Source organism: Simochromis diagramma, unplaced genomic scaffold (genome assembly GCF_900408965.1).
Source record: "Simochromis diagramma unplaced genomic scaffold, fSimDia1.1 OVJJ01000304.1, whole genome shotgun sequence".
In the NCBI taxonomy this organism is placed as follows: Eukaryota; Metazoa; Chordata; class Actinopteri; order Cichliformes; family Cichlidae; genus Simochromis; species Simochromis diagramma.
Window position 1 is genome coordinate 18,269,066 of NW_024387030.1, and position 20,096 is coordinate 18,289,161.

Here is a 20,096-nt window from a genome sequence, read left to right on the forward strand (position 1 = left end):
GTGGTCCTGTGGGACTGAGGTCAGTCGGTTTCCTCACTTCCTCCACCCGTTCAACTGGACACAGTCGTGCTGCCTTCAGGTGCTTTGGGAAATAAGATACTCACATTCCATCACAAACAAATCTCTGAATTCGACATTAAACCCAAAACGGGGAACTTGGCGTCGTCTTAGTGTATGAAATCAAACATGAAAATAAGCAAGGCTTAGAAAAACAACTCCTTATTGTCTAAGGCGTTTAACCCTAAATCCCTCCGCAGTTTAGTTTTGAAACATCCAGTCCGACCTACAAAAATATAACTAAGCAGTAACACCTACCATATGTAATGTGTCTATTTGTAGAATGTAAACTGATTCTAATGTTTTTAAACTACCACACACACAAACACGTCAGAAACATTTATAAATGTAGCTGTTATATAACTTTATCCCACACTGTTATGGTTTTAATTTAATTCAGATAATGTGGGGTTTAAAAAACAACAACTAGTATTTGTAACGCAATTTCTGATTGCTACAGTTGAGTTGTAGTACTAGAAAACACACTGTTTTATAAGCATAATTAATACATTTTGATGTTGGTCAAATAATAATAATAACTTTGCAGATAGACTGAAAATAATCAACAAAATATTTATTAATAAAAATAATTTAACTGCAGGCTAAATCCTATGACAATCTCTTACTTTTTATTAAGGTTGTTAAGTAGTGTATATTGCACACAGAAGCTTCAATCTTATTCCTAAGAGAAAAAATATTTTCTTTGATCTTTCTTGAATCACCCAGTCGAACAAAGAAATGCCATTATTAGGTCGGTTGACCGACATTTTAGAATAATTTCTAATGTCGGAGCTCAGTTGGTGTCCGTGAAGGCAGCATAATCCAGCCCAGCCGCTGAGTAGCCATTTTGGTCCCACCTAAAACAGACAGACCCGCTTCACTTTGGGCCGCCGGAGATGGAAGAAACCGAGCCGACGGCGAGTATTTCAGCTACCCGAATCTTTTGAATCACTCCGAGAATTATCCAGAAGTGACACTCGACGCCATGGCACGGTTCTAGACAGAGTGGTTTTGTGGAAGAAAAGCCTGTGGCGATTTTTGGAAGTGGCGACCGACAGCGCCTTAACGTTATTATAGTTAGCTCCAGTGACTCAAACCTAAACGGACAGACGGACACTGATTTCGTTTCCCTGCCGAGTTTAGCACAGGCCATGCACGGTTTGTACACGCCGTGTAAATTCTGTAAGAGGGATTGTTATGCTCTTTAGTGAGGGTTTTTTTCTGCCCATAGCTGTTCAGGTGCTCGACTCTAACACGTCCGGTCTCGTTTGAAAATTGTCACGATCCATGCTGAGACTGTTTCTCCGGAGGAAGCCGAAAAGCAAAGCAATAATTTCATTCTTCGGCTGTCGGGCTGAAGACTGTGTATTTTGGACTTAAAACGGCGACTGGCTGAGGAAGAAGGAATAAAAGATGTCAACAAAAACTCCTTTACCTACAGTCAACGAGAAGGTGACGGAAAGTGTAAGTAGAAGGGGGCTGTTTTTTCTTGGGTTGTTTTCTTTAAGTACATGTAAAAATATCACGGCATTGCCAAAAAAACGTAGATCCTCAATAGCTTTTTGCTGCCTTGTTAGACCGGATGATAGATGGTTGTTTCACACTTGGTTGGTAAATCGTAAACAAGCATATCTTCTACGTCAAACACGCCTCTGTTAATGAGTGTTAGTAATGGGCTTTATTTGCGCCTTGGTGTGTATTTTTTGTTGGTGTGTGAGAAGTATCGATATGACTGTAGGTAATTAGACTGTACTAAGAATATTCAGGCCCAACGGTGAACAAAACTACAGTACTTTGCTTGCTGGTTCTGGCAGGCAACAGTAGTTTGTCTTCAGCCTGTCTATTGGCTCCCCCAGCTGTCGCTCAGAGGTTTCACCCGTTCAGCTTCCAAATAAGGGCCTCGTGAGTCCGCCCCTCGTGACTAACAGAACCTCCGGTGTGAAGGTAGTAACAATGTAGCCATTTGAGCTTCCGGTCGGGATTTTCAAAATTAGAATGGAACTAAAATGGAGAATTTAAGCGTACTTAATCATAAAAGCTGCAAAATGAGCATGATGCATATGCAGGATTGGTCAATTTGACTCTCCGCTATTTTTGTTAATTTCAAATTTATTTATATAGTACATTTAAATAAACAGAAATTACCAAAGGGCTGTTTTTTTTTTTTTTGTTTTTTTTTTTTAAAAGTATATCTATAGTTCTCTCCTTTTTAAAGTGGAAGTGACTATAGTGGAAATTTTTAGGCACTCTTTAATAGACCTCAAGCCTTGTTCCACTGAAAATCAAATCTTTACTACAAAATTTAATGTCCTGAATATTTTAGCTGCAAAGTTTTTATTTGTATTTATTCATTTTATTTGATTTTTTTTATGGAAGACTGTGTGTATCCTGGAGGTCTTTTGCAACTTATCTCCCCTACGCTTTTTCTCTGTCACACATTTACCCCCGTATTCCATGGGTACAAATATGCAAGAACTACCACCAGATTCTTATGACTCATCTGAGTTGCAGCAGAGAGCTGGATGGTGATAAGGCTTATACTGCACGAGAGAAGCATGTGGGTGATAAGACGCCAGAGAATTCTGGTGATCTATTATTGACCAGCAGGCACTGAAATACTAAATCAGTAGAGGCAACAGTAAATACAAGGGCTCATTTCACGTCACAGGGATTAAAAAGGGAATTAACCAGCATTTTAAAACATTTTTGTTGTAAAGTGCTGATAATTTGGGTTTTTTTGGGGGGGGGGTGGGCGTCTAAGACCTTGTTTTTTTTAATATTTGTATATGTGGACAGAGAAATAAACACATCATATCATTTGTGCTATGTGGTACTGTGATTGGCATTTTTCTAATATCTTCATAGGCGCTGACGTTGATTGGCAAAAGATTAAGCAGTACCAAATAAAGTGTTAGGGGCAGCTCTGGAAGCGTTAAAGGTTTGTACGAAGGTCGATACTGGCGTTTTCCTCCGTGTTGGCAACAATGAGAACGGAGCCGACAGGAAGCCTTTATTATGAAAGCCTGTCGTCTGGTTTCCGGTTTGGGTGTGTCTGCCTGTCGCAGGCTTGACTGGGATCAGTGGCTTCCCCCTCCTGCCGTCTCCCTCTCTGTGTCTCTGCGGTTATCGGGGCTCTGAGTTGGGAAAAATCTGGTGTTGTGGGAATCTCTGTGGGCATCGTCAGCGGGGCGCAGTGCTTTCCTGTCGAAACATGACTGGCTCCCAGGCAGCCAGGAGACACCGCAGCTTTGTGAGTAACCAATAAAAAGGGACTTTTTGTTGTTGTTTTTCTTGTTTTAATTCTTACAAGTTGTTAGCTGGAAAAATAACACGATGGTAACACAGGTGGATGTTTTCTGTGTGGTTCAAAGATAATGAAAACTTCATCTGAGTGTTTCCACTGCATTTGTTCCCAGTCTGTCTCTGGTATCCAACAGTGACCTTATCCTAGTTGATGGTATTTTTATCTCCTCTGCTATCGCTGTAGAAGTCCTAAAATATTCCTGTAGTGACTTAAAAGTATGTCTGTGCTGTTAAAGTGACCTTATAGAATAGAATAGAATAGCACTTTATTGTCATTGTACGTGTATTATGGGTTTCTTACTGAGAGTTGCTGTGTTGTAACTGCTCTGATACTTTTTAATACTCTGCAGTGTTAATTAAGTTTTAACTGACCTTGCCTTGATATGAGGTGCAATCTGTGCCCAGTTTCTTAAATGCTTAATTTTGCAGCAACTACACGTCTGTTTAATTTCCCACTTTATCAGTGTCTCTTTCTTTTGTCTGCTTAGTGAATGGGGTCAGCCAGGTTAGGGACTGTAGGGGATGGGGAGAACCGGGTGGGGCAGAGTGCATCACTACCCTTAATGAGGCTTTGGTAAGGTGGTCGATACTGAGGCCACACTTAGTGTCTGCCAGATTGTTGTTCCAGTTTTTGGGCACAGCACCCAAGAATTGATCCATCTATCAGCTGTGCTGTCAGAGTACACCACCTCAAAATCACAAGGCTGTGCAGTTTCTCTTTGATTACATGATAACGATGCGGGGGAGAGTGTGTTAGGTTTTCTGTTTGTTTGCTGCGTTCCAGAAGTATCCCGAGCAGAAATGTGGTTATCCAAAGTTTTACTGTTGCAAAATCTTAAAAGCTTGGTGCAGTGTAGTCCAGTTAGCCACCACATGCTACTACAACCTGAATAATTAAAACAAAGTTTAATCTATCTGACAATCTCAACAAAAACAGGAAGTCACCGCTTCATAAAAGCAGAATTTCGATTTGGCTAGATTATTTTAGATTTCACAAGTGTATCTTATAAAGTGGCCTGTGATTACTTATTCCTGCAAGACTGATGAGATTATTTTGTTTAAAAAGTATTGTAGAAGTTTTTTAAATTGCTGTCATAACATTGTCTGTTTGTGATACATACAGTGGCTCTGCTTTAAAATGAGCAATGGGAATAAAATAATTTAAATTTTCTTTTTCATTAAGACTATAAATTGTTTGTGGGACACTTACAATTTGCCCTGTAATCCTAATGCTTACAGGGCGCACACATGATGCTGCTGCATGTGTAATCTGGTGTAGCCTCTAACCAAGGAGAACGTCCCATCTCTGTGCAATTAATGTCATTATTGTGTTTTATCACCACTTCTTTTTTTTTTTTTTTTTTTTTTAATTTTTTTATCTAACACTGTGAACCCCTCTCCACTTTGTACTCGACAGCTCAGCGTGCTCATACAGAATCAGGAAATGTGTGTAGAGGCACGTTTCTCCATCACCTCACTTCTGTTTTTAAAGTGGCAGTTCGCAGGTTTGAGATGGCACCTTGTTAACCCAAAACATTTATTAGAATGAAAATGTATGAAGAAAGAAGTCGACTGGAATTAAATGACTAGTTGATCAATTGCGCTCAGAGCATATGCAGAGCTTTGTGATTGTTGTATGTAATCGCCAGCAGACTAAGCGGTAGAAACCACCATTGTTGCCTTCCCCCACCCACATGTGCTGTGTTTTCCATGACATCTCTCTTTTGCTAGCCTCAAAGTCCTGACATGAAACTTTGACCAGGTGAAAACATTGGCAAGAAAAAGGAACACTTTTCAGGGTACCAAGGGTTAGCTTCAGCTAGTTAGCAGAAAACGCCAAATATTGGTGTGCATATTGTTTAAACAGTTTTAAAAAGAAGTTGCAAGGAGACGTTGTTGGTTTGCAGATTCCTCTCTATAGTTTCTACCACTGGTGCTGTGGTAGCACTGTGAGAAGGACCCTTATGTTAATGGAACTGTTGTATGCCCATCAAAGGATATGCTACTTTTTTCAGTTTTAGTTGATTGATAAGGACATTCTGTAAGCATGTGACAAAGCACTGCATTGGAATAATATCTCTAACAGTGAATTAATGGGTAGTTTAGCAGCTTCTACCCCTTGCCCCCCCTCCCCAAAACAATAACAAATAAATCTGTGTCCAAGGACTTGATTAAGTGGCCCTGAAATTCTTGGCCACATAAACAAGAAGCCAAGTGACTGTTATGTTCATCTCTTAATACCAAATTATAACTAACGGCCTTGTCATGCTCACAATTTACAAACTTTACATGAATCTAATTATGATTTCAACATATTCTATCCATATTGACATTATTTAAAACTGATCATGATGTTCATATTTCATAGTTTTGGAGAAAATGCAATAATTAAGTTGGTTTAAAGAAGCATCTAAAAGGAAAGCAAGTAGTGGTGTTTGCTATGCACCAGTGGAAAAATGTGGGGGAAGGCAGGTTTGCTGCAACCAGAAAATGAAAATAGGCTTTTCGAATAAACGTAGCATGCAAGCACTCAAACATGGTGATGCATAAACCTGTTCAGTGCACTTATGTGGACTTAAACCTGTAAGGAGAGACAGTTAGTGGTGCTGGCATTATCCACATTTGGCTTTGTGCATGGTCCATAATATTACACATTTCAGTGACGGTTGAAATTGATTTCCTTTTTTTTTTTTTTGAAAAATGCGATTAATGGATTCTAATGTCACTTCAATATAAACAGTATTTAGTGGGACAATATTTGACTAACATTATTTAGCTGGATCTTGTTCAGCTAATAATAATAATAATAATATAATTATAATTATTATTATAATAATATTATTATTATTATTTATTATTATTATTATTCATGGGAATATCTGTACTTTTGGATGTTTGGTTGATGAAACTCTGAAACTGCTGGGATAAGCACAGAGTTTATCAGCCATCTGTGGCCACTGGAAGAAAAGCTTACTTTCTTTGTGTGCATCAGAACTATAAATATCAGTAGTGTTTTTTTCCTGCTGAGCCGAGGTGCCACAGCAGGTCAACATGAGTCACCATTGATTACAAGTAGATGTTGCAACACATAAGAGCCATTCAACAGCCAGTGCTTGTCTAACATTGTGCCTTTTCCACAGCACACCTCTCACAGCAATGGCCGTCAGGAGATCAGCACACGCTCAGGCCGGACGGGCGTGCGTCCGGCCCGCAGCTCCGAGGAGCCGCAGCAGCCCCACGTAGGCAACTACCGGCTGCTCAAAACCATTGGCAAGGGCAACTTTGCCAAGGTCAAACTGGCCCGACACATGCTCACCGGCAGAGAGGTAAGATGTACAGTGATGCTGACTATTTTTGTTCTCTCTCTTTAAGAAAGGATCCAAAACAGTACAAAGCTTTACAGATAAAAAGTTTTTACCACTGTTTGCTTCTCCCTCACGCTGCGAAAGAGCTGCGGTTAAGGAGCTGGATGTCTTTGCTGAGCTCACACCTAATTTGTATCTCAGTTCCTCTTTGATGGTGACCTGTGTGTGTGTGTTTGTGTGTGGCAGTGTCTCACAAACTGTCAAGCACTAACATTGAATGTCTGGTCAGATTTGTAATTTTGCTTGCCTGTTTTTCAGTTAGATTGATCCTGATTTATAATACTGCTTTTAGCTTTAGTTTTTACAATTTAGAGCCTTGAAATGCATTTTTCATAAATGTGTATGTTATTGGAACATAAAAGCAGTGCTGCCAGCTTTGTACACCAACCCATTCATCGCTGTAAATCTTGTAGGCAGTAATGGTTGTTTTCAGTGCAGTGTGTAGCAGCTGAACATTTGATTTGTTCATAATTGATGAGGAGAAAGGGCAAGCGTCTTCTTAATGCAGCCTGTGACATTTAAGGAAAGGAAGCGTCTCTGCTGCCTTTGTCCTCTCTGTTCTGTAGATAATAATTTGGCAGGTGCATTTAGACATATTTTTAACTCAAAGAGGATGTTGAAACTATTTTAAAACCCTCCCTGTTTAGTTTTCAAGTCTTAAAACGGCAGTTTGGAAAAACATCAGCATCACGTTCCTTTTCTCAGCTCTTTTCTTTCTCGTTTTTGGTTTTTGTTTTCGGTGCCATGTTCCTCTTCCTCTGTGCCACACTTCTCCTCTGCTATTATTTGCCACTTAGCTAACTTTCTATTTTTTTTCCCTCTCTACAGGTGGCAATTAAAATAATAGACAAGACACAGCTGAACCCAAACAGCCTTCAGAAGGTAATTTACCCCTCCTTCCCTTTCTCTCTCTCTCTCCTGTTTTAATGTGGCAGAACTCATTTACTAATTCATGAAGCACAACAGATTGCGTATTAATTGTGTAAATGGGAAGCAGGGCATTCTGAGACTGAGCTATGTTCTCCATAGAGCTTCCTGGGGTGAATTAGGAGCTTCTTTTTATGATTAGGTATAAGGCTTTTGCTGCAGTAAAGATCACTTTGTTCCAAGTTGCCTGATACATGTTTCAGACTGAGGCCTTTAAAAAGGGATTGTATGGTTTGTTGAGGCTTGTTTTCTTTGATTTTGAATTTGCTTGAAGAATTCTTAGTGGAACTGTTTTAACAGGCTTATAAGATATAGCTGTAGATTTGTCCCATTTGAAGGTTTTTAGATGGTGGTTTTCCTGATCTGTTGGAAACAAACAGTTTTTTTTTTTTTTTTGTTTGTTTGTTTGTTGTTTTTTTCCTCCCGCTACCTTTTCCCAGTTCATGTTGCATGGTTGTCATGGAACTTGGGAGCCACGGTTTGGTTTTCCTTGTTAAATCAACCAAATCAGGAAGTGGGCTTTCTTTTAAAATGCAAATTTCACAGGCTGAGGGTGAATGCCTTTTTTTTGCAGTTTAGTGAATGGCAGTCAAACTTTACAGTTTGAAGTCAGCGAGTTGAGAGTGAGCTGCCCGTTGCAGTGTTTGTCCTTTTCCTTTTTTGTTTCTAATCGTTAGCAGTAGAAATGTGTGTGTGTGTGTGCGTGGTCGTTTTGATCTGTGCTGCCGTGAGTTTTGGTTCTGTCTCTGGGCCTGGAAGTGGTTTCGGGGAAGTCGGAACGATATCGACTCTGCTGCAGCTCCCGAGGCCCTTTTTTCTTTTTTCTCCCCCATCGTTAGACAGATAAGAGGGGATGAAGCAGAGCAATGCGGCTGCAGCTGGTGGTGACGCTTATGATGTCGGGTGTTGATGTTGAGCTGGACCCTGCTGCTCGGCTCCTCTCTCCCTCATCCCTCTCAGCAGTCGGCCAGTGGTTTTCCATCAGTTTTTCCAAAGCTCCATTGATTGCGGCCTTTGTATCTCAGAGGCCCGGGCCCTTTGGCGTTGGCTGTGACACTACGTTGACAGAAAAACACTGAGTCATGACAGCGCTGTTCACAGAAACACAAAGCGTGAGGCTTTTGTTGGCAATCCTTGTTGTTTTTAGGTTACTGCTTTGTCACACTCAAGAGTAAAAACTCTTTTAGGTGCTTGTCAAGTTATTTTTCCTACTGTTCCACAAGAGATTTAGATTTATTTATTTTTTTACTGTTTATTTTAAGCAATTGGAACGAGCTGGGAAAAGAAGCCACATTTAAAGGCTTTTTAAAGTCTTTTCATGACTGACACATTAAATGTTCTCATTCCTGTCACCTGATGCCATTTATAGGCTAACTTTCTCGTTTTTTCCCCCTTCCTTTTTTTGTTGTTGATTTTGAGATTTAGAGTTAAAGGAAATCCTGACTTGGCCTAGATAATTGGAGCAGTAATTGCGTGAGAAATGAATCCAGCAAGATTCATAATAAGGAGGACCACTCCTGTTAAAGGAGTCATTTTTGGCCTAACCCTAACTCTTTTGGCAAACTTGAAGCTCAGCCATTTATACAATAACTTAGCATAAAGAATGAGGATGGGGGAGATGCTGGTTCCTGCCAGCTCCATGCTAACAGGACCTTTCTTTTTTTTCTTTTAATGTATTAGACAATTAGAATATATTTAATTGAGCCATAGCAGGCCTGGTAGTTGCAAGGATAACTGTTTTCTCCTTTTGGTCCTTAAGCTAAACTAAACCACTGTGTTGTAACCACACTTGTAAACCAGCTCACAACTGCATAAGACGGGGGCTTTGAAAAGGTAATTATTGTATTTTTATTTTTTTTTGTTTGTTTGTTTTAACCAATCCTTCAAAAACAGTAAAACCTAGTGGATCATTAGACTTAACACCACCTACAGAAACAGATGGCTGTTTCTTTGGCAGCAAGCGAGCAGGGATCTAGGTGAGCACTAAGAAACGCAGTACATGTTTATGTCACTGGCCAGTGTGTGTGTCATCAAGGTGTTATTGTTTTTTTGTTTGTTTTGTTTTTTAATAAATATATCTGGCTTTCATAAGAGCCAGAATATCCTCTGTTATATAGCAGTACTACACAACTAATTTGTTTACTTTAATTATAAGTACTGTGCTTTGTTGGAGGTTGCTGAAGTAGTTTGTTTTTAGGAGCTAAAAGTCATCCTAGGCTGATGCCCAGCTCTTCCTGTCAGACATGCCTGGGCTTGTCTGGTCATGTACTGCAGAGAGTGTAATTACATGCCAATGTTATGGTAATGATATTCACTATAACACTTTTATATCACACAAAAAAATCATACCGATGTTGTAAGGAACAACGCTGGGAGAAGGGTGGAAAAGGCACATGACCCTGACTTGTTTGGATTATTGCCTACACCATGGGTGTCGAACTCCAGGCCTCAAGGGCCGGTGTCCTGCAGGTTTTAGATCTCACCCTGGGTCAACACACCTGACTCAAATGATTAGTTCATTACCAGGCCTCTGAAGAACTTCAAGACATGTTGAGGAGGTAATTTAGCCATTTAAATCAGCTGTGTTGGATGAAGGACACATCTAAAACTTGCAGGACACCAGCCCTTGAGGCCTGGAGTTGCCCACTGTAAAAGTTCACAGTGATATTTCTTTGAAAATCCAGAGGATGATTTAAATGGAGCATCATCATTAATCTCAGAACTGACTCGGTCCACCTGACAGGAACCTGAAGACTATCCATCTAAAAGTACTGTTACATCCTCATCACCTGTGCTGTAGTCGCAGCAGTTTTATTTCGCAGCTCCTTCTTTTCAGTAGATGAGTCATAAGTGAGTTTCTTTCAAGAACTGCTAACATCCGATAACTTAATCAAATACACACACTGAAAAATAAAGTTCCTGAATGTGAGAGCATGTTATCAATGACATTACAAAATGCCACAAAGACGAATCCACTGCTAAAGAGATGCATTTTAGTTGTGAAAATGAGTGTTATTTAATGTAATTTGTTATGGTTTTCGTGGACTTGCTTATTAGAGTAAAGTTATGTGTTTTTTAAGTGTTTACTTCTGCAGTAGTAACCAATGGGCACAGAGCCACAGACAGCCTGGATGAAGATTAAAGGGGGTGGGTCTTTTCATTGGCTTTGTTGATCATGAGAAAAATATCCAAAAATGCCAGCTGAATCTCTTGAGTATTTTAACAGCCGACTGTCATCACACAGCTCCAAGTTTGTCAATGTGATGACGTTTTTCGGTTCAGATGGGTTTTGAATGTCTGGATCTCTTCTATTTTTCTTTGCACAAGTCTTACCTTTGAGCTGGTGCTGGTGAAACAGCCAACCTGCATCAGAGCCAGCACCGCTGTGTCCTGACCTCTTATGTAACTGAAAGACTTGGCGAGAGGCTGATAGCGGAGGGGGTGGAGGGGGTGTATCGTCTCTGAAGCCTAAATGTTTATTTTCAGCCTCTGTTCTTAATAGTTTGGCGGAGATGAGTCGACATTCACATCTGTCACCGGCTCCTGGCAAACTGCTTCCAGCTTCCCGCTCTGTTCTTGTCTTTCTGTCCTGATTCAACCTGCTGTGGTGGTCTTGTTATCCTTGTCAGGGGTCAGGGTGGGAGTATGATGCTTGGAAGTCTTGATTAAATGTAAACAGTGTTGGTAAGAAGCTTAGTCTGTGACAACGTCCAGTGTCAGGTTTGTTTTTGCCTTTAGTGGTTGGAGGATTGTTATTAAAAGCTTTTAACATGACGTTTTTTCCATGAAATTTTTCCTGAGCTGTCAGTAAGACTTAGTTACTGGCACTGAAGAAGAATCAGTTGGATGTTAAAGAATTTGAGCCAAATGTATGAAGCAAACTGGTTTACATAAAACACTGACAACAAAACCTTATAATATCAAAAATAAGTAATTTCATTTTTAAGAGAAAGAAGTGCCTTCAAAAAGTTACTGGGAAGAAAGTTTTTTCCCAGTATTGTTTTATTTGTAGGTTTTCAATCCTCAAAACTATCTTAGTCACTTAAGTGTTTACATAGTTTTAGATGTTGGGAGCTGTTAAAATGGGGCGATCGTGGCTCAAGAGTTGGCAGTTCGTCTTGTAATTGGAAGGTTGCCGGGTCCGGTCTTGTCCTTGGGCAGGACACTTCACCCGTTGCCTACTGGTGGTGGTCAGAGGGCCCGGTGGCGCCAGTGTCCGGCAGCCTCGCCTCTGTCAGTGCGCCCCAGGGCAGCTGTGGCTACAATGTAGCTTGCCATCACCAGTGTGTGAATGTGTGTGTGAATGGGTGGATGACTGGATGTAGTGTAAAGCGCTTTGGGGTCCATAGGGACTAAGTAAAGCGCTATACAAATACAGGCCATTTACCATTTAAAATGGAAACAAAAAGTAAAACAAAGTTTTTCAAAAGTAGCTCCAAAATTGAACCAAAAGACTCCCATGTTAAAACATAGTTTTAAGGGCGAAGCTAGACTTATCAACCATTTTTTTTTTTTGTAGATCCAAACTTCATCTACAGATACAGCTCATTTTAATAATAACCTAACACTAGACACTCATGTCCAAATATGGTCACACGTGGCTCCAGGAACCAACATGGTTATGATCAAAATGCTGACTTTAAATCTTTAAAAATGGCACTTAGCCACCGCAACATAAGCCACTGGTTTGTTACATCCTTCTTTTATATGGAGACTAAGGAAAGAGAATTGGAGAAGCCAGCGTTCAAGTTTGTTTTTACCACTGGTGACTTCTCTGAATCTCATAAACATGGTGTGATAGTAGCCATTAATTTGAACCATAGTGTTATTCCTTCAGGTTGATTTGTTTGCCCGGATGAGAACAATAACGGTGGAGCTTTGGAGGGACAAAATAAGCCCACTGAGGAGGTGAACTTAACAAAACACAGTAAAGGAAAACTGCCGTCGGGATATATTTTCTCTTAGCTGAAGTAAACAGCCGGGGTCGATTACTGCAAAAAGTGCACAGACATCCATCGTTCTTAGCTGAAGTTGCAGGGGCTGTAATCTGATTTGATATGACTCAGCTCAAAGCGTCTAACCTGGTGGGATGAGAGTTTATAAAGAAAACATCCAGTAAATGATCTAATGTAGCACCCGTGAGATTTTGTTTACAGGCCTCAGATCTGTTTTAATTGAGGCTGTTTCAATCTAAACAGAAAAATGCAGCAACTAAAAATGTAGTTTGACAAAAACTAGTTTTAGGTGTGACTTCACCCTCGAACTGTGTGTCATGTGGCCTAAAGGTTCCTTGTATAGATCATAAGATGGATTGCGTAATCAGGACAGCTGTGCATTATTGCAGCGGCATGACTGGATCACCAGCAGGTTTGAGTCCTCGACCTAATAGCTGTATTATGTGGTGAATCAGCCCCGTCTCTCCAGAGTTTTTCCACTAATTCTGTTTACTGCGTAACATACCTGACAAAGTATTCCCATGTACTTGTTGGCGTGTTGTGTTTAGAACCCACCCAAGTTTCAGAAGGCTTGTATATGCTATATAGGACAGCACAGTTTGTACCGAAGTCTTCACAAAGTTACACAGATAGAAAAGATAAATTGAGATGCTTCTCTGTCGCTGATGAGGTTGTTCAAAGCTGCAGCAGCTTCTCTTCAGTAAGAAGGAAAGAGTTCCTCTCTGAGCTGCAGTGAAGAGGTTTCCACTGTCACACAGAAAACCAGCTTAGATTTATTCCCCTGTACTTTCAGAGAGCTCAGGAGAGTATTTTGAGTATAATGACGGGCAGAGCAGGGTGTAATGACAGTGAGGAGACCTCAAGCTCACTCCAGTGCTCCTCTTCCTCTCCTCATCTTTGTCAGAGGCCAGACAGCTCCTGGATCAGTTTGTTTTTCTGTCTTTTTATTTTTTTATTTTTGGGGGGCTTCTCAAAAAATAAAAAAACTCCTTAAGGCCTCACTAACTGGAGTTCATAATAGTCCCTTCAGTTATCTCTGAGCAAGGAATTACATGAAACTTATCATCCAAGTCAACAACTGCCCACAGCTGGAATTCTCTACATGATCTGAACATTTAAAATTACTGTTAATCGTTTGTTTTTGTTTGTTTGTTTTGTTTTTAAGTATAGGGGATGCAGAGTTGATAATAGAATGTATTCCTTCTGAAATCTGACAAAAAAGAGCGAATCCTTTTAGATGTAAATAATTAGTGAACCTACTCTGTAGTCACCTGTGAGAAACCTTTATTAATATTTCAGATCTTATTATCCAAGATATGAAAGGAAAACCAAGAAATCTTGTAGGGGAAGTTCTAACAAAGCCGTACTTGGAGCATTTACATTTTCTGTGAACTAAGAGGATTAATAATAGTCAATTATTCAACAACTGGATAAATATTAGACTTGTGATGCAGAAGTGATCATCTGTGGCAGAAACTGTAATGACTGAATGATGTATTTTTACAGTCACAATTTCTGCTGCTATGGGTAACTATGCAATAGGTGTCATTGATACAGTGCACCATGTTTTGCCACCTTACAGTTTTCAAACTGGACTTCATATTTCATGTTTCATTGCCTCTCTGAATTTTCAGCAAAAGTGATGCTATAAAGGATCCTTTATGGTGCTGCTGAAACATTTCTTCATTTATGGAAAAGATGACAGTTTTATGTGATGAATGTTTTATAGGTTTCCACTTTTTAGCCAAAAAATCTAAACGCAGTGGATAAATCTTTCCTGAAACATGTACTTCTTCATTTGATTGAAGACTTTTTGTGTTTTCGGGCTGTCCAAGATCTGTTTGTCAGCAAGCGAACCAGCACATTGGGACTTCTCCTGCCTCATGAAAGATTGATACCTTGTTTTATATTTTTATGGAAGAGAAGAAAGTGAGGTGTAGTTTACAGCAGCTCAATAATAAATCCCATGTGGTGCTCTTTATGCCTCCTAAAGCAAAACACTAAAAAGGATTTTTGGCCACTAAAGATCTCCTTGTCTGATCACTCTGAAGCATAATGAGGAAGCGTGTCAGCTAAGTGTCTTCCTTTTCTGAGGGATGGAGATCTGACACCACATGTTGAACTTAGTTTAGATTACCTTTGCCCGTCAGTGGCTCTGAAACCACCACTATGTTGCAGAATTTCCTGTAATCCTGTCACTGTGTCAGCAGCAGCGACATAATGACCACATTTCTTTGACAAATATGCTGAGGATGTTTAGTAGAGACCAGAGCTTGAAATGCCATGTTAGCACTCAGGAAAGCAGTGTTAATAATAGTTTTAAAAAGTCTTAATATATTAAGAATGGTCACACATGTGTTCTTAAAAATGTGTTCATGCATAGTTTGGGGGGGGCTTTCGGAGCTTTTCACCCCTCACTATATGAACAAAACCAGTGAGCCACATCTCTTAAACCTATGCCCAAATATGTTTGGGCATCTCCTGATAATCATGTAGTGGCACTAGTTTGTCGTCATGATTTAACTCTAATGCTGTTGTCGTGTGTGTGTGTCTGTCTGTGTGTGTCAGGGGGGTGGAGCATTGCACAAAGCATAACATTGAGTAAAGACAGGTAGAAGACAAGATGGCTTACTTGTGTTGTTGAGAACTCCTTAGCCTACTGTAAGTGTAGCAAAAGGTCCCAAACAAGTGCTACGCTCTCTGAAATAAGACAGGCAGTCTGTGACTGCAGTTGGACAGGTTGCATGGAAGCTTTTGATTGGTTCATGTAAAACCTCCTGCCTCCCCAAAGCAATCAGCCGAGGAAAAACGTTGCAAATGTTTTTCAAAGTTTATTCAGAATGTGTTTATCTCCTCCTCCTGTGTAATGACATGGCATGTCTGTAGCCTGCTATCTAAAAATATTTCTTAAAAAAAGCATTTGCACTGAAACACTTTGACATGAAGCCTCTGTTTTCTTTGCTTTGAAGTTGTTTTGTCATGAAGAAAAGGGACAGGTTAACTCATACAGTCCACTGGGATAGTCTGACTTCATGCTGACTCCCTCATGAAACTGCTCAGTGCTCAAAGACATACAGCAGCTTTTATTATTGTGGTTTTTATCTTCTGAGGTTGAATAATGTGGTTTGTTGCTCAGACTATTTGCTGTCTATATGCTGAAGTCTAAACTCTGAATTTTTCTAATTTTCAGCTCTTCAGAGAAGTTAGAATAATGAAGATCTTGAATCATCCCAATATAGGTAAGTGCATCTTGTTTAGAAATAAGAATTTTAAGTATATGAGCTTTATAATGACGAGGACGACTGACATGCAGGTTCAACCTTTGGACCTTTCTGTTGGTGGACATGAAACAACAAGTTCCTGCTATGCATTTTTGTCATTGCTTTAATTTCCCTTGTAGGATCAATAAAGTATCTATCTAACTAGATATGACTCGTTAAACTTTTTACTTCTACATGAACTGAAACATAAAAGAAGTCAGGAGATTTGAGCAGATGGATTTGTAGCATACATGTAACAAGCCATCTAAAGTAGCAGAAACATTTTCAGTAACAAGGTCGAAGCCTGCATTCTTGGCATTTTATAAAATGCTTGTGAAAGAGAAACTATAAAACAGGAAGCTGTCCCAGATGACATTCAGACTTTACTACCTTCATCTGTTGTTAACTGCTGGTAATTGAGGCTGAAACTGGAGGACCGTTCGTCCCGCTTTGTTTTGGAATCGGAGTATGATCGGTAAACAAGAGAGCGCATGCTGCTCGGAGCCATAACGAACGCTGGAAACACTGAGTCGTCTGCGAGAGCCAAAAATGCCAACAAACGCCAAACCACAGCAACAACAAGGAACCTACATTACAAACAAACCTTAGCTGTGGAGCGCCTGACTATGGAATGTGTAGCCACAGGAAAGCTTTTGTGCTGAAATGAATAATTAATATTATATTTTATCTTCATGAATTATTCCAAAAAAATGTAAGAAAAATATTTTATCCTCAGGTATTATAAAGCTTACCAAAAGTCCTATTGATGATGACTTTATATGTACGTTTTAGAGGAAATACAGATGTTGCCAGTGTAGCAGATGATTTTTAATGGGGGGAAATTTAAGTTTTTGGATTTCTTTTTTTTATTTTTTTCCCTTCCTCTCCTTTCTTTGTATTCCCCACAACTCTGGTAATGTTTCTAGGCATGAAAGTGCACTTATATGTACTATGACCATATAAGTATATACTAGTAAAATCTGACAAATTTATTTGTCATGAAACAGATTAGAGAAGTCTGCCACGGTGCATTTTGTTCTTGAAATGTGAATTTCCTGTTTGATTGGTTTTTTTGGTTGTTTTGTTTTTCCCCCATGTCCTCTCTGCTTGAGTTCCTCTACAAAAGTATAATAGTAATTATCAGAGTGATAGTAAATGCTATCACCAGCCCATAAACTCTCTCTCCCCTCCTGCATTCCCTTTGTTTTTCATCCCACCTTGTCTATATTTAGCAGTGCAGCTCTCAGCTGCTCGTCACAGTCCTTTATATCGGTGAGCTACTGCAGTAAAAGAAGGAAGGGAGGGGAAAAAGAAAGAAAAAAGAATTTGGACTGTACAGTAAATACCGAGTGCTGCTCAGCTCAACTATGATGTGCTTACATGGTCACGACACGCACAGTTCCACGTGACTTCACTTTTTCTTCGACTCACTCGGGGTGTGTGTTTGGAAACAATTTTTCCGTGTTCATGAGCATGAATTCATTACTGCCTCTGTCTGGATCTCTCTCGTCTTTTGACATAATTGAATTTATAATTCCTCTCTCTCTCTCTCTTTCTCTCCCTCCTGCAGTCAAGCTTTTTGAAGTTATTGAGACCGAGAGGACGCTCTACCTGGTAATGGAGTACGCCAGTGGAGGTGAGACATAGATGCAGTGGTTAGCAAAGTATCTCCAACATGTCAAACTTGTGAATTACAACCATTAGGATTGTAACAGTAGCTGTAAGTGCAACATTTGGTTCAAGAGTTTGGCTGCAGAAGTCCTTTTATGTTGCCGTGCTCGAACTCCTGGATGATATTTGCCTGAAGTCGAGGTTCTGTCTTGACAGCTGGCAGATGCTGTGTGGTTTTTATTTTGCACGACACTTTAACTCACAACATGGTGAAATGGAAATGCCAGAACTTGCAAGTTCTGCGCTCACACTCTACGGCTCAGTCGACTGGTCGCCATGTGGTGCTCACTCTGAACACGAGCAACGAGCCCCCACTCACTTTGTCCACCGGCAATTCCAATAAAGTTTCTCTGTGATAGCGAAGAAAGTGCGAGGTCCTGTGACTTTGTGCTCTGTTAAAGCTGACATTGCAGTTCTGGTTTTAATGGATTCTTTGAAGTTGATTAAGAGTTTGTTATGGTTGTTGTCATTTATTTTATACTTCGAACTGGTCAGATTTGAACGAATCCTCAAAATGTAAGTAAATATGAACCATGTACTATTACACCCCCAGGCAGCCATTTAGTAAATATAATTGCATAATAAATTTTGGTTTTAAACAAATGTTATGGTTTTATAATGCCAAGAACTTTAAGAATTTCCTAGACCCCCATGAAAATAAATAATAAATAATTTGAAAAACAACTCCACTAACAGCTGCTGCACTCAAGACCACATATAGAAATCTGCTCTCTGTGCTGCTCCCGAGAATAATTTATTAATGCCGAATGTGATAAATGTGCATGTTAATAATTAATATATCTTTGGAGCAGCATATCATCTGCAAACTGCACTTGTACCTGAAAGGGAAAAAAGGAACAAGATTACTTGTACAAAGAGCTCAACAACAGTTTTATACCATAGCCTGAGCTTTAACCTGACTTCTGCACGAAGTATACAGTAATGTGAAAAAGTCTTGAACCCTCATTCATGTCTATATATTTTGCTTCCAAGGACTTTTTTTGTAATTTGTTTTAAAGGTGGTCTTCAGGAATAGTTCTCTAAGCTTTCTATTGGTCTTTTATTTTCAGGCACTTTGTTACTAGCAGCCTGTCACCAAAACACTCTTTTGCTGAATCTATGAAAAATGACAATCATAACACAGTTGGATCAGCATAAAATAGAGCTATCAGACAAATGTGGCATATCTCGGCATGTTGTGCATTGTGCCTTTTTTGTCATAGAAATGTATATAAAACACGGCGGAGGCTGTGTCATGATTTGGGGCTGCATTTCAGCCAGTGGTGTTAAGGATCTTGTAAAATTGATGTAATTATGAATTCAAAAGAATACTGTCAGATTTTAATCCACCACATGGTGCCATCTGGAAAGCATCTGATTGGCAATGGCTTCATTTTTTAGGATGACAGTGATCATAAGAACTCTGCCAGTGCAGTAAAAGCACATCTGGATAGAAAAACACACAGTGGGACACGATCAGTCATGGATTGGCCTCCCCAGAGCCAGAAAAGCAACATTATTGAAGAAGTGTGGCACAACAAAAAGGCAGCCAACATCTAAAGTAGAGCTTTGAATGTCCTTCAAGAAGCCTGAACACTACTTGATAAGAAAGCTGCCTTAGAGAGTTCAAGCTGTGCTGAAGATTAAAGGTGTTCACACCAAATATTTGCTTTCGAGCACATTGGAATTGTACAAACTCTGTTTTATATGTTTGCATGTTTTATTAACGCAATGAACCTATTTTCCTACCGCAATGTATAGAAATGAGCGGTGACTCAAGACTTTTGTGCAGTGCTGTATGATAGGCATTGACATATTATTCTCAGAAAATTTACTATAATTTATAAACTACCAAATTTAAGTTAAACATAAGTTAATTAGACATAGAGTTCAAACACATTCTTTTATACTTATTACCAAAATTACAAAATGCTTGTATGAAAGCTCTCATGAAACTATCGCCACATTCTGAGACATTTGTATCCCACATGCAGTATATATGAAAAGGAATGTAAAGTTTAAAGCTACTCCCCAAAAGTTGAAACATAGTGACATAAGTATTAATCCATGCGGAAAATGAACAAATCCACTCAACACACAGGAGACAAGTCAGAGCAGGAAAAACATGTTGGTCAGCTACCATCAGCTCTGTGGGACACTGCATGTCTGAAAGTTCCTACAGTGTTGCATGTTTGAGATTAGAACATTTTGTCTTCCACTAAAGTAAACATTAGTTTCAGTTGTTCACTGGATAAATGACTTTGTTGGAAAAGCATCCATTAAAAGCTAAGACTAACTTGCTCTTAGATTAGCTTCAGCTAAGACAAGAGAAAAAACCTTAGTGAACAAGATTTATCAAGAATGAAGGAGATTAAAATGTTTCTGTAGGTGAATTTGGGATTATGGTCTTGTTCACACGGTCAGCTGCTACAGTTCCTCATGCCTTACTTTATCAAAGTCTCAGTCATACTACCTTTTAGGGCGTGCAAACTGTCACTCAGAGCCTTGAAACAATCCTTCAATACATACTTTTGCGAACACTGGTAACATCCAAATAC

At 39.6% G+C, this 20,096-nt stretch overlaps 1 protein-coding gene across 17 annotated transcripts in view; it reads left to right on the forward strand.

Annotated features, from left to right (window-relative positions):
- The first annotated feature begins 872 nt into the window (after positions 1-872).
- The window catches only part of mark3a (MAP/microtubule affinity-regulating kinase 3a), a 46,656-nt gene continuing 27,432 nt past the window's right edge, over positions 873-20,096 (forward strand). For 8 of the 17 annotated variants that reach the window (XR_005697259.1, XR_005697258.1, XR_005697260.1 and 5 more), the window contains exons 1-5: positions 874-1,521; positions 6,501-6,686; positions 7,554-7,607; positions 15,798-15,846; positions 17,438-17,503. Coding sequence is in view for 13 of the 17 variants with exons in the window: in XM_040041439.1 (XP_039897373.1) it covers positions 1,471-1,521; positions 6,501-6,686; positions 7,554-7,607; positions 15,798-15,846; positions 17,438-17,503 (406 nt within the window). In the remaining 4 variants the exon portion in view is untranslated. Of the gene's footprint in view, positions 1,522-2,243; positions 3,308-6,500; positions 6,687-7,553; positions 7,608-15,797; positions 15,847-17,437; positions 17,504-20,096 lie in introns of those variants that run through there. The other 9 variants (XR_005697257.1, XM_040041449.1, XM_040041450.1 and 6 more) reach the window with 3 other exon arrangements.